This window comes from Trachypithecus francoisi, unplaced genomic scaffold (genome assembly GCF_009764315.1).
Source record: "Trachypithecus francoisi isolate TF-2019V2 unplaced genomic scaffold, Tfra_2.0 Lachesis_group0, whole genome shotgun sequence".
NCBI classification, from domain to species: domain Eukaryota; kingdom Metazoa; phylum Chordata; class Mammalia; order Primates; family Cercopithecidae; genus Trachypithecus; species Trachypithecus francoisi.
In genome coordinates this window covers 89,517,750-89,531,843 of record NW_022681453.1, presented here as the reverse complement: position 1 = coordinate 89,531,843, position 14,094 = coordinate 89,517,750, and the positions used below count along the sequence as shown (strand labels likewise).

Here is a 14,094-nt window from a genome sequence, read left to right as displayed (position 1 = left end):
TGCTATTTAAAACCTCTGTGCCTCGAATTCCACATAGATAAGTAAGAATAATTATGGTAGTAGCTTTCAGTCAGGCAGATTTTTCTTTTGTCTTGAGATGGAGTGTCCCTCTGTCGCCCAGGCTGGAGTGTAGTGGTGAGATCTTGGCTCACTGCAACCTCTGTAGTCAGGCAGATTTTTCTAAGAATTAAGTGTTAACTAATATAGGTGCTTAAATCAATTAAGCAATGTAAAGCGCTTTCAATAGTGTCTGGCCAATAGTAAGTTCTCCATAAACATTAGCTGTCATGTCAAACCATCCCATAATTCAAGTATAAATATGGTACCATTCAACACATAAAATAGTTGCATTTTTTAAGGGAATTGGTGAAGTAGTTAACCATACTTTCTCTTTATGGTTATTAAGAGAACAGTTATTAATAATAATAGTTAACAGAAAAAAACATAACAAAGAGGATACAAGGAATAACAGAATATAATACATGCTGCATTGGCCACCAAGTGTAGGCAATGTAACAAGTTACATTATGAAACGGCTCACAGAGACATGGTCTTGGCTATCATAATTACCAGCTGATTCAGTATTCTGCTCTGTCTTAGAGGAAGCTTCACCCTTCTCAGAATAACAGGAAGCACAGACTTCAATCTTAGCTCCAGTCTGGTACAACTGCTCAAACTCACACCAACCAGCAGCAAGAGAATGAACTTCACAATCCCCAGCCAACATCACATCCATTCAGCTAAGGGTATCTAGTAGAACAGGGAATACAATGAAAATCCACAATCATGTCGTTTTTTGTTTACACTTTCTACAATGAAGCCAGAGGGAATTACAGCAAGACTGCTGTATCCAAGATGTTTCAAAGCATATGCACCAGTCTAATCCTTTTTGGAGGCCAAATTCCTTCTTTTGTGATATTAACATTTGCTGTACAAACCCCTCCCAAATTCATCCCCAGGCCTTCTTCAAGATAAAGCTTGGAACAACTTATACTACATCTAGTTTGAATTTACGTCATTAGGATGTGGTATTTTCTCAATATCATTCACGTAAGTCAGGGATCCCTGTAACCAGAGTAATGCTCAATTGGTCCTTTAACTCCTTTTGGTCAAATCTATGTTCTTGGCACCCAACCTAAGAATGTTAACATTTCATGGTTGCTAGATGTTTTTAATACCATTCTCTTCTCTAACACAACAGATTTCTCTTCTGATGCCTAACCAAAATTATTAAAATTACATTCCAATTTCAGAAAAGTGTTCTAAACACCATTCAATGCAACATAAAGTGGTTGTGACCACAGGTATTTTCTTTCTTAGGCTAATATGTAGTATTTATATGAAATGTTAGCTCAACAAACCCAAGAGATATTACTTCTTTTAAAGACAATTTTGTTCATAGATGTGCCTAAAAGAGCTGGCTGGTAAAAAGAATATGAATATCCTATTGGATCCTGGAACCACAGTAATGGCAAGAATACAAAGGCTATATACTATATATTAGTCAAGCTACCCTTTGTTGAGTTTCTGCTAATTGTCAGGCCTCAGCATTTGTTACCAAATATGATCCCCATAGGGATTATTATTCCTATTTTTCATGCTAAGATATGGCTATGTATTCCCTAAGATTACACAGCGGATCAGTGGCAAAGGCAGAATCCAAATCCAGGTGGCTAGGATTCTGCAGCCCATAGGCTCTTTCTACCTTGCAGGCCACCTTACAGCACATGTTCCCCAATCACTGAGGCATACTTGGGAAAGAAGAACTGAGACTTAACAGCTCACTCAATCCATGCACTTAAGGTTGGGAAGCAAATTATCACTACAATTATCTGGGAAAGGAAAAGTAAACTTTTATATGCCTGCCTCATTAATATAATCCTTTAGCAATACTTCATTTTCCCCTAGTGTTTTCTTTGAGAAAGAATATAATAGACCTCAAGGGAAAATGTGACACTATTAAAATTAATATTCACCATAATAATTGGACTTGACTCTCAGAAGCCAGTACTACTGACAGTTAAAGTTGATGTCCTGGCCGGTGCAGTGACTCACGCTTGTAATCCCAGCACTTTGAGAGGTCGAGGCCAATGCATCACCTGAGGTCAGGAATTTGAGACCAGCCGCGCCTGGAGAAACCCCATCTCTACTAAAAATGCAAAATTAGCCAAGTGTGGTGGCAGGCGCCTGTAATCCCGGCTACTTAGGAGTCTGAGGCAGAATTGCTTGAACTCGTGAGGCAGAGGTTGCAGTGAGCCAAGATTGTGCCATTGCACTCTAGCCTGGGCAACAAGAGCAAAAATCCGTCTCAAAAAAAAAAAAGATGATGTCCTCCAGGGGAGGGGGACTCTCTTATGATATTGCATCACAAATTTGTGTAAAGCATTAACTCTTTCCGGTTCCTTCAGATGTTTTTGCATTCTACCTTAACAATAATAAGTGTAGTCCCGTGACACCTTCAAACAGATGGTGCCTCCTCCAAGCCTGAAATATTCTGTGGTTCATCTTTTCCCTGTGGGTTTGATCCTGCAGCTCAGAAGGTGACACTTTTTACAATACAACTTCATTCATTTTAGAGCTTGTTTTCTCTGATGATTTGGGATCTCACCTATTTTGCCACCATTTATTAATCTTAGAGCTCCTCAGACACAAGGTTTTCATTTAATATTTAACTTTGGCACAGAGACATTTTTAAGTTTCTCCAGCCCAAGGCTTGGAAAAGAGCTAAGGAAATGTAGCCAGGAGAACTCTACAATAATATTTTTAAAACCTCATATGTCCAGATTTAAAAATACATACATTTATCTTTTCTTCAGGAACAGCAATAACTCTAAGCTGACAAGATTTTTATTAATATTCAGGGTAACAGCTGGTGGACCCAACATGTTTTTTTGGAAAAAGAAAGAAACCTCAAATACCTTTCATTTACCCGTGATGACCTGGCTCAGTCCTTGAGAGGATTAGGAGCACTTCTTTCATAAAGTCACATTTCATTAGGATGAATGTTTTGCTGCAACCCAACTGTATTGTAGCCCATCGTCACCCTTTCAGTTGAATACCGAAAAGTGGATCAAGATATAAGGCATCCTGCCACTGAACCTCTGAGTCTTAACATGCAGCAAGGTATAGAGGTGTAAGATACTGTAAAAGACAAAGCAAATGCCCCAAAATAAAGAAGTGAGAAGTAAAGATAATACTAATGACAATAAAGTCATATTTTTCAGAATGAGTTGGCATGAGAAACTAATACTAGAAGAATTATATCAATTGCTTGGGCCTGGAACAAGAATATTGCCCCATTCTCCTGTTGAATGTGATATAAGGAGATTATCATAAACAGTAAAACACAATGGAAGCTTGTCTGCATAAAAATAACATTTGATTGAGATCAATACATAACTAATCCCATTTCAAATTCAAAATAAAATCAAAATTGGTGACATTAAGGCAAATTATTAGCAGAGTTGTCAGGGCAAAATAAACATTCCTTTTAGTCAGAAGGGTCCTACATTTCTGGATAAGGGGCTCCCTTTAACTCAAACTCTTGAAAGTTAAGGAATACTGAAAGACATTTTCTTTTTTGCACAGTTGTTCCTACAATCAAGCTCCAAATCATCTGGTCTGATTGTACATGTACTAGAAGGATCACATGGGACTCACAGTCTGTAATCTGCTGATGACCAAATAGGACCGTCAGATGGTATGGGCTATTGCACACTAAGAGCTGACATTTACGAATCACTAGCTACTAGCTAGATACTTTTCAGAGCACTGTATATGGAGAAATCTCATTTACCCTTAACAGCACCCAAGTGTAATATGTATTACTAGATGTCACTATTTTATAGGTGAAGAACATGGAGTAAGTGACTTGACCAAGGTCACATAGACCATGAGGGGCAGACCTGAAGCTTAAGGATCTGCTTTAGATCTCATACACATAACTTTCATGCTATGCTGGCTCTCATACACTTACCATCTTACCAGTCAGAATTCTCAGTAAACAGCTTTCTGAGTACCTGATAGAAAATGTTAGTGCAGAGTTAGGTTGGTGCAGTCCTTGGACACCACCCTCACCCTTCTTATTGTCCCCAGTATCTAACTCTACCAGAGGTCTTCCACCCTGAGAGGCTATACTCTCAAAAACTCTCCATCTGGCCAGCGCTTCATTCCAATTGGTACCTTCTCATTGGGACAATGATCTCCACTAGAGAATAGGTAAAGGTTAATCTTACCAAAGTTATTCACATGCATGTGAATTCTAAGTTATTCATGTGTGTGAACGACTTCGTAGGATAACTCTATCAGAGAGTGCTTGCATTTCAGAAGAGGGTTTTGTTAACCCAAATGAATCATACAGGAAAGGATTTTGTTGTTATTTGGTTGCTTTTGTGGTGCCTGCGGTATAAAGAGCACAGCATTTGGAGTCAGAAAGAAACTAAAATCCTAGCTCTGTCAATATTAGGTATGTAAAATTGTGCAAGTAACTCAATATTCTGAATCTCTGGTTCCTCATCTTATTTTTAAGTTGACAACTCTTCATAGGAGTGTTGTCACAATTAAATAAGATGATGTATGTCTGGCACCAAAGACACTGCCTGGCATATGAAGGGCATCTAATAAATGTCAGTCCTTATCCTATCCTCCAACCATTTCCCGAAGGACAAGAGCCATGGGGCTAACCCCTGACATAGACGGCCATCATTTTACCAGGAATACTGGATTGACAAGGTTTCTAGTTGTTGATAAGGGCAGACATTCTGCTATCTGCCTCCTTGGTAGCCTGCCAACTATTCATGTGCTCCTTCGAAAAGGAAACTTTTCCAAAAAGCAGGGACCTCAGAGGGCTGGTGAGACAGTGTCCTGTCACTAAAGCTTCACTAGAGATTGGCATTCACAATATTAGCATCATGTTGCTATATCCTATAAAGGAGACAAAGTACTATCTTTTCCTTACCCATTGTAAGTTTCACTGGGACCCCTGTAACAAAAGACAGATTGCACCAGGTGCGATGGCTCATGCCCCAGCACTTTGGGAGGACAAGGCAGGTGGATCATGAGGTCAGGAGATCGAGACCAGCCTGGCCAACATGGTGAAACCCTGTCTCTACTAAAAATACAAAAATTAGCTGGGTGTAGGGGTATGCACCTGTAGTCCCAGCTACTCGGGAGGCTGAGGCAGGAGAATTGCTTGAACCCAGGAGGCGGAGGTTGCAGTGAGCCAAAATGGTGCCATCACACTCCAACCCAGGTGACAGTTAGACTCTCTCCAAAAAAAAAAAAAATTACAAAAGACAGATTGACAAGAGAAAATCATACAATTTATTGTTTTGATTCAAGCTTCCACAGACAAATTTGTTTAATATAATTTATATGTGACATGGGAGCCTTCAGAAATGAAGACCCAAAGACCGAGGACAAACTTTTTTATGAACAGCTGTGCAGAAGTAAGATTAGAGAACAAAAGGGTATGGTCTAGTGGTAATTAACTGGGGGCAAATGGGAACTTAGCAAGGCCTGTTTGTTCAGATTCTTCGTGGCCTCTCGGTATAGGGCAGGACATGTTTGGAATGAGGGTTGTATGACCTGCTTTCAGGAGAAGTAGGTCAGATAATTCTTTTCAGGCTGACTTCAGGAGAGAAAGTCAGGAGAAGGTCAAAGCATGACCTTCTTGCTTCTGAAGTTTTCTCAATTACCTTCACCTTAAAACACTCAGTATGCCAAGGTATCATATTGTTGGGTAGTGTGTCCTTCGCGGTATCAACACCGAAATGGCATAGTCCGCTTTTTAAAGAGATTCATCAGCATTGCCTACAAATTTATTATTTCACTCAAAAACATGTATTCATCAACTACCATGTGTCAAATGTTGTGCTAAGCACTTAAGAGTGCAGAAATAAATGATAGCCAGTGAACTGGGTTTCCTGATAGCACAGGTGACAATAAAAGAGAGAACAGAAAAGAGTTGTTCTACCAAGAGGTACACACATATATTTATATACAGATATACTCACAAGACACAGAATCATACTTAAAGGACAGTGATTAGCATCCATGGTATCATCAATTCAGTCATTTTTTTCCACATTTTTTGGAGCACCTACTATTTGCCAGCCACTGGGGAAACAGAACAGTGAAAAGACAGGCCAGGTCCCTTCTCTTGCAGAGTTTAAATACATGGCAGAGGAGATAGGCAATGAATAAATTAAATAAGCAGGATAATTTCAGCTATTGAGAATGCTATGAATGAGGCAATGTGATAGAGAGTGACTGGGTTTGTGCACCACCTCCGCCAGAGTGGTCAAGGAAGTGACCTCTGAGGGGACAGCATTTCACCAAGATCTGCACGACATGAAAAGGGGCCATTCACGTGCAGAGCTGGAAGAAGACCTTTTGGGCAGAAAAACAGCTTGCCCAAAGGCCCTGGCAGAACCAAATTGGTGAATCCAAAGAACAGAGAGAAGGTCAGTGTGGCCGATGTTTATTCAACAAGTGGAAATGGAATTAGGGACAGGAAAGAATCAGACAAGATAGGGATCTGTAAGTCACAGAAGGGAGTCTGGATTCAATGAATAATAGGAATGTATTGGAGGGTTTTTAAAAGAATGCTATGACCTGATTTACATTGGTTAAATAAGAGAGAACATTCATATAATCACACTCTAACAAAGTTAAATGCATTCATGAATAATTATTTTATATTATACATAGACTGATGACCATTTTTGAATAATTGTAACTTAAAATATACTAATTCTAACTAGAAGTTTAATTTTAACATCACTAGGTTAAATGTAATGATTGAGAAGTCATTTGAGGATATTTCAGTGACCTTGAGGTCTATAATGACCATCATTTATTAGGTGTGAGGCAAAAAGGTATCTTTTAATAAATTCTGGCCAAGAAGATGCCAGGCAACGTAAACTCCACTTGAAATTAACGCCCCTCAAGCCTAGTGTGCTTTCTGCAAAACAGTCATGGTTGAGCGGGAGCCTTTCTAGCTCATCAAGCTAGTTTTGTGATTTTAATTCTGTGCAGCTGAGAATAAGCCAACGGCTCTTCTGTGTTTTGCTTTCATGAAAATCCCAGGATGTTAACTGTGAAGATGCTAATGGACACAAAGTGTAATAGTAGGCATGGCTAGGTTTTCAAGGGATCTTAGCTCACCCCCTCTGTAGGATGAGGTGTCCATATGGTGTCATATGGGGACATTAAGAAGCCACCTTCCCTCAAAGGTCCTCTGAGTGAGCCTCAGACTCCTGGCTTCCCCATCACACATTCCTCCTTGGGTGACCAGAACTCTAGTAAAGACAACTGTTTTATCCTGAAGGAGTAATCCAATGATACCATTGTCAGTCATGAATACCTTCCAATGTTGGTCTGTTAAAGTATCCAGTTACTGCTTAGCAGAGCCCATATGCATTTTTTCTTAAGTCAGAGGAGAATTCCGGGAAGCCCAAACTGTGGCTTTAAAATCACATTCATAAATAAGTAATAGTACATCCAGACAATAGAATATTATTCAGTGCTAAAATCAAAGGTGCTATCAAGCCATGAAAGACATGTAGGAATCTTAAGTGCATATTACTAAATAAAGAAGCTAATCTGAAAAAGCTACCTACTGTATAATTCTGGAAAAGGCAAAACTATGGAGACGGTGAGAAGATGGGAAGTTTTCAGGGGTTGGGGAGGGTGGGTAGAGATGAAGGAACAGGCAGAGCACAAAGGATTCTTGGAGTGGTGAAACTACTCAGTACAATACATGTCATTATGCATTTGTCAAAACTCACAGAATGTACAACACCAAGAGTGAACGCTAATGTAAAATGGACTTTGGATGATAATGACGTTTCAGTGTAGGTTCATCATTTGTAATAAATGCAACATTGTGGAGCAAGATATTTATAATGGGGGAGATTGTGCCAGTGTGGGGGTAGGAGGAATATATGGGAACTTTGTACTCCCCCATATATTCCTGTAAACCTAAAACTGCTCTAAAAAATAAAGTCAGTTTTTAGAAATTAAGTGATACATGGCAGAATGAAATAACATTAGATCTTACTAAAACTGGGGAGCAGGTTTATATGGAAGATCTCAAGGAGTAACCCCAGGCAGCATGATGGGGATGCCAAAGGATCCAGGGCTCACTGAACAATGGCCAGAACTCGTAGGGAGTGTGTTTCGTGGCCTCCTGGAGACGATGTTTCCAGCCTGAAGATGTCTTTACTAATGGGAACAAATAACTCATATGTAACAACGAGGCATTGATGCCATGTAGTCTTCCAGTGTCTTGAATCCAGAGTAGTCCTGAAGAGTGAGGCCTTTGGAGATAGACGAGCAGATTCAAATCCTACTGCGCTACCTATTAGCTGGGTGATGACCTCAGGCAAGTGGTTTAACCTTTTTGAGCCCTCAATTCCTTGTCTTCAAAATGATTACAATAATAGTCACTGCCTCCCAGGGTTACTGGGGTAACCCTGGGATAATTTATGTAAAGCATCTAGCGCAGTGTCAGAACTTGGTAAACCTTCATTCAAAGTTTGTGATGTGACTGAATATAGTCATTATTAGTAGAGTGTAGTAGTGTTTGAAACAGTCTAAGCCCTCACAAAATATGTGTTGTTTGATTTATTAATAATAACAAGACTTCAAGTAGGCCATGTTTAATGCCTGGCTTCCATGTCACAGTGAGCAGGCTCTTCTGGGTTTTTAAGGGGAATGGCAGCCAAGAGTGAGCCAAACCCTCCTCTAACCGAATATCACTGCATTTTAGTATGAAGTTGCTCCTCTGATTGTGATCTACACCTGTATGTTTCACGAGTAGGACAAGATAAAATAAAGACTTCAGCTGCTACTATTTCTATTCATGTAGAATCTTTATTGTGGGGATCTTCATTTTAAAAGTAACTTTGTATCAGTTTGAGGTCTTTGAAGGAAAAGCTTTAGGTAAATTATAATATATAATTGCATTTTATGTGTTTAATCCGAAAGGTACTTTAACGAATGCTGGAATGTTTATTTCTATATCAAATCAGAACTCAGGATCATGCATAGCTTACCCTTTGAACTCAGGATCATGCATAGCTTACCCTATGTAGCTACCCTGTGTTTCTGTACCACTATGCTTGCTTTGATAACTATGCAGGGGAGAGAAATGATAGGTTAGAAAATGAATAGATAGGTAAATAGATGACATATATATATATATATATATAATATATATATATATATATATATATATAATATATATATATATATATATTATTATATATATATATATATATATATATATATATATATATATATCTTTGAGATGGAGTTTCACTCAGTTGCCCAGGCTGGAATACAGTGACACAATCTTGGCCCACTGCAACTTCCACCTACCGAGTTCAAGTGATTCTCCTGCCTCAGCCTCCCAAGTAGCTGGGATTACAAGTGCCCACCACCACGTCCCGCTAATTTTTGTATTTTTAGTAGAGATGGGGGTTTGCCATGTTGGCCAGGCTGGTCTCGAACCCCTGACTTCAGGCAATCCACCTGCCTTGGCCTCCCAAAGTGCTGGGATTACAGGCATGAGCCACCACGCCTGACCCGATAGATATTTATTTTTGTAAAATGAATTTTCTTCACAGGTTATGGCGCTATTTGATTGTGTTAGAAGCCAGAACAAGTAGAATCCAACAGTAAGATTCTAGTATGGTTCCTCTAAAAAAAATCCAGAATATCATTATATGCCAAAAAATATGTATATTTAGTAATTCTTGGCCTGCCTCAGAGTTCTTATGAATAACTCATCATTTTTTTCAGTGTGCACCTGTATAAGGCCAGGTACTCATAGAGATCATTCAAAAGCTATTTATGTTTGCTATGCAATGTCTTCCATTTGCATTCTTTGCAAGTCTTGTTCAGACTGATGTTAAAATAAGTTTGTTTTTTATGGATACACATCAAGGATTGGAGAGCAGAAGAAGCCTGATCACATGCTGGGAGATGGAGAGGAGCCAGCTCGAGATTGTAAAAATGTTGGCAACTATTACCCAAGCCCAACATGTGTGTGTGGGGCTGTTCATATCCAGTCCAACACACGTGAACAGTTAAATGTTTTCCTGTTACTCATTTCACAGAGATTGAAACTGACACAGGGAAGGAGTCTGAGCAGTGAACTCCTCAGCTAGGCAAACCCTCTAGACTGTGAGTCATTCCAGGACAGGAGCCTCATTCTCCACTCATTAGTGAGTCTCCAGCACTTGTTGTGTCTCAGCACTTGCTAAGTACTGAAAAAGGTGATCAATGAATTAATTAATGAGTGAAAGCATTTCTCTGCATTCCTCTAGTCTGAGACCTCCAATCTTCAAGTCGTGCACTGGAATGGATCTGGAGGTTGTTGAGCAAACCAAAGTAAATGGCCAAGCAATGTTTATTAGGGAATATGTATGGAGGAAGAAACAGTAGTGGGTGTGAGGATCCCTTGTTACATTGGCACATTCCTGGCTAGGGTCATACACAATGATCCAGCAGGCCTGAAAGTCAGATGCCACGAGAAGGCTCCTGCCCTGTGGATTATAAAGCATTTAAATTATATGATTAGAGAAGCATCAGCCCTTCCCCTGATGTGATCAGGGATAAACTACTGATATGACATAGCAGAACCTGGACTCCAGTCTCTCCTGGCCACTCATCAATCATGGCTAAAGAAAGCACCAGGCTGTCAGGTGCTCTCCCACCTGGCATATGAGAACCAAGTCTTATAACTCTAACTATTTAACGTGGCAGGATTTGCCCCATCCATGTGCATGTTTGGGAAGCACAAGACCCTCCTCTGGCATGATGTGGGAAAAGAGGGCTGGGGTCCAAGCCTTGCCAATGACCAGGACTGTTCGTCTTATGTGTAAACTGTAACCAGTTTCCATGGAGCTTTGGTGGAGGACAATTCCTTTCCTGGGAGGCCAGGCTGCAGGAGATTCCTCTTGAATACATTAACTCCTGTCTCTAAGTGGTGATGTGGTAGACACAAATTAATCATGCCATGATGGCCACCCTCTCTTCCCAGAAACTGTGAGAGAGGCTTTGTGATGAGGCTAGGCTTCTCTAGGGTTCCTGTTACCTTGTACCTCCATGTTATTCTCTACCCATTCTCAGCAAGGGTAATCCACCTACACCTCCCAGACTGTCCCAGGCCCAATACTCCTAAATTTCCTGAGTCCCAGTTCCTTGGGCCCTGTTCTCCATTATAGATCAATCATCTGTCATACAAATCTTTGGACTGTGGGTAAGTCACTTAGCTTCTGTAGGCTTCTGGCTTTTCTGCTGCAAGATAGTCATAAAATCTGGCTATTGAGGAAAAGAGCCCTCCAAAAGAGGCATTACCGTCTAGTGGACTATTTTCATTTATTCCTTATTTTGTTTGCTTACAATTCTGGAACTTTAACAGAAATTTCAGGCACACAGCAGACCTATGGAGGAGGTATTTTGAGTTTTAATGCCACCCTACTTATATCACACTGGCATTTCCTTCTTGCTTTACAAGAAGTTTGTCCCTGAACCAGTGAGAAGGAAGATGATTTTGATTCAGTGTCCCACTGTGGCCTCTGAAGGACATTAGTCTTTACTGTGTTTCAAGTTCAAAGTGATCTGATGAGATTGTAAGCATCAGATGGGACTCAGAAACCTGGGAAAGGGCAAAGAATCAGGGAAGCCACAGGAAAAAGAGAAAGGGGGAAAAATAGAAAGTCTAATAAGGAAAGGAAGAAGGACTGGTTTCTTTGTATTTTTTTTTCACGTCTGTCTTTGCCGTGGACTGACATTGAGGCAGAAGTGACCTTTAAGTTGTGCCTGAATCCTCTACAGCTCCTAGCATGGCAGTTCAAAATGTCTGTTGAATGGGACAAACAAGAAATCTAAAGTGGTGTGTGGTCATGAGCTCAGGGGAATGGGTCATGAACACTGCCCCAAACTTCACTGAATGTCCCCTGGTTAGTTTCACTTTGTAAGCAAATAAAATAAGGAATAAATGAAAATGTTACCAGAAAGGGGTACCAATCCAGATCCCAAGAGAGGTTTCTTGGATCTCACACAAGAAAGAATTTGAGGAAAACTCATAAAGTGAAATCAAGTTTATTAAGAAAGTAAAGGAACAAAAGAATGGCTACTCTACAGGCAGAGCAGCAGCTTGGGCTGCTGCACTAAGAATACTTACAATTATTTCTTGATTCTATGCTAAACAAGGGGTGGATTCATGAGTTTTCTGGGGAAGGGGTGGGCAATTCCCAGAACTGAGGGTTCTTCCCCCTTTTAGACCATATAGTGTAACTTTCTGAAATTGCCATGGCATTTGTAAACTGTCATGGTGCTTGTGGGAATGTTCCTCTATCATGCTAATGCATTATAACTAGCATACAGCAAGCAGAGAGGAGGGCCAGAGGGCACTTTCATCACCATCTTGGTTTTAGTGGATTTTGGCCAGCTTCTTCACCACAACTTGTTTTATCAGCAAGGTCTTTGTGACCTGTATCTTGTGCCGACCTCCTATCTCATTCTTTGACTAAGAATTCCTTAACCTCCTGGGAATGCCGCCAAGTAGATCTCAGCCTTATTTTACCCAGCCCCTATTCAAGATGGAGTTGCTCTGGTTTGAACGCCTTTAAGAAAAATACTCCACTAGAGAGTAGTGCTTGTCTTGCTGGAATCTTTTCCTCAATACCCAGATTCTATTACCGTCTTAGAGCAGAGAAGCCACAAACCTACAGAAGATGAATCACAGAGGCTGGTGGCGAGCTCAGGACAGACACCACATTTCCCAACTCTCAGAGTTAGAACTGTGAGATTCAGATGAATGAATAAAATATAAAAGATGGGGAAAGTAAAATAAATTGCAGACTGCACAAAGTTGAAATGGAATCATGACAACCAATCCTTAATCTGTTTGCTATTAGGGTGGAGAACAAGATTGCATTCTGTTCCTCTGGAATTCAGACACACTTTCTGATATTTAAAGGAATACAAGGAAAGCTCACACAGGCTGAGCTGGGTCTCTTTACAGTGTAAATATCTTTCCAATGGGGAAAAAAATTACTGAAAGATGGTAAGTTTGTCTTTTGACAATATTTCCCAGACGTTTTTCTAGTGTTAACAAAGCTCTCTTGGAGTGTAACTATTTCTGAGGAGTGGTAACTTTAAAGCAAAAGGAAGGAAAATTTCAATAAGAACGAAGCTGCCCCGATTCTCCCTTTATTTTTAAACAGAACCATAAAAGGGCAGCTAACGGAAATATACTTAAGTGGCATTAATTCATCCTTAAGAGAACTCTCAAAGAGTTTTATTGCTACATAAGGGAAAGCTATAAACCAGCAGGAGAGGAAAGCAAAAAAAAAATAAGTCTGGGGAGACATCTTGTGTAAGAAAGTGAGCAGGTGGTCAATAATGTATTCTTGGCTGGTTTCCACAGCAAGGAGACAGAAATTCATGGCAAGCATGTGGCCCACAAAACAGACCATCACAGAGAAAAGAATTATGGAACTTTGCAAAATGCTGTTGAAGAGTTCACTTGAATATGAAATAATAAAATGCTCATCTCCCCTCCTTTTTATCAACACCCATCCCATTTCATGTTAATACTCGACTCCAATAACCTACTGCCTGACTATGTCCCATCGCTGGCATGATTAAAGACAACAACAACAAAAATAACTAAGATAGGCAGGGCCAACGACACGAGTTTTTAGACCTAAAAGTAACATTGGGGTCACTTAGTCTAACAATCTTGGTTTTACAAACAAGGAAATGGGTCTTAGAGGTTACTTTTGTAGAGAGAGAGAGAGAACTTCAGAGATTTTTCCTTGCAATGAGAAGTCTTAAATTGCATATTCAGACTGGAGATTTAGGAAAATGCCTCTATGATCCTGTCATTCAGCTCAAGCTAAGCCTAAGATATTTATCATAGGTATAAAGAGAATCTTACAAGCATCCTGAAAATCAGTAAAAGTTATCACTGATCTCAAGAATATTTTACCATCGGTCAACACTTCATCATTCTTTACAGAGCTTTTAAAATAAAAAAAAAAAGCACTCTTTGTTAATTTCTAAGAAAGAATGGCT

The 14,094-nt window shown here is 39.9% G+C and overlaps 1 protein-coding gene across 6 annotated transcripts in view; it reads left to right on the top strand.

The window, feature by feature from the left end:
- Window positions 1-14,094, top strand: part of LOC117083604 (collagen alpha-1(VIII) chain) — a 554,637-nt gene that overhangs the window by 116,748 nt on the left and 423,795 nt on the right. For 3 of the 6 annotated variants that reach the window (XM_033211487.1, XM_033211488.1, XM_033211489.1), the window contains one exon: window positions 3,589-3,700. The exons of the other annotated variants lie outside the window; for them this stretch is intronic. In XM_033211487.1, the coding sequence (XP_033067378.1) occupies window positions 3,698-3,700 (3 nt within the window). In that variant the 5' untranslated portion in view covers window positions 3,589-3,697. The remainder of the gene's footprint in view (window positions 1-3,588; window positions 3,701-14,094) is intronic. 6 annotated transcript variants of the gene reach the window in all.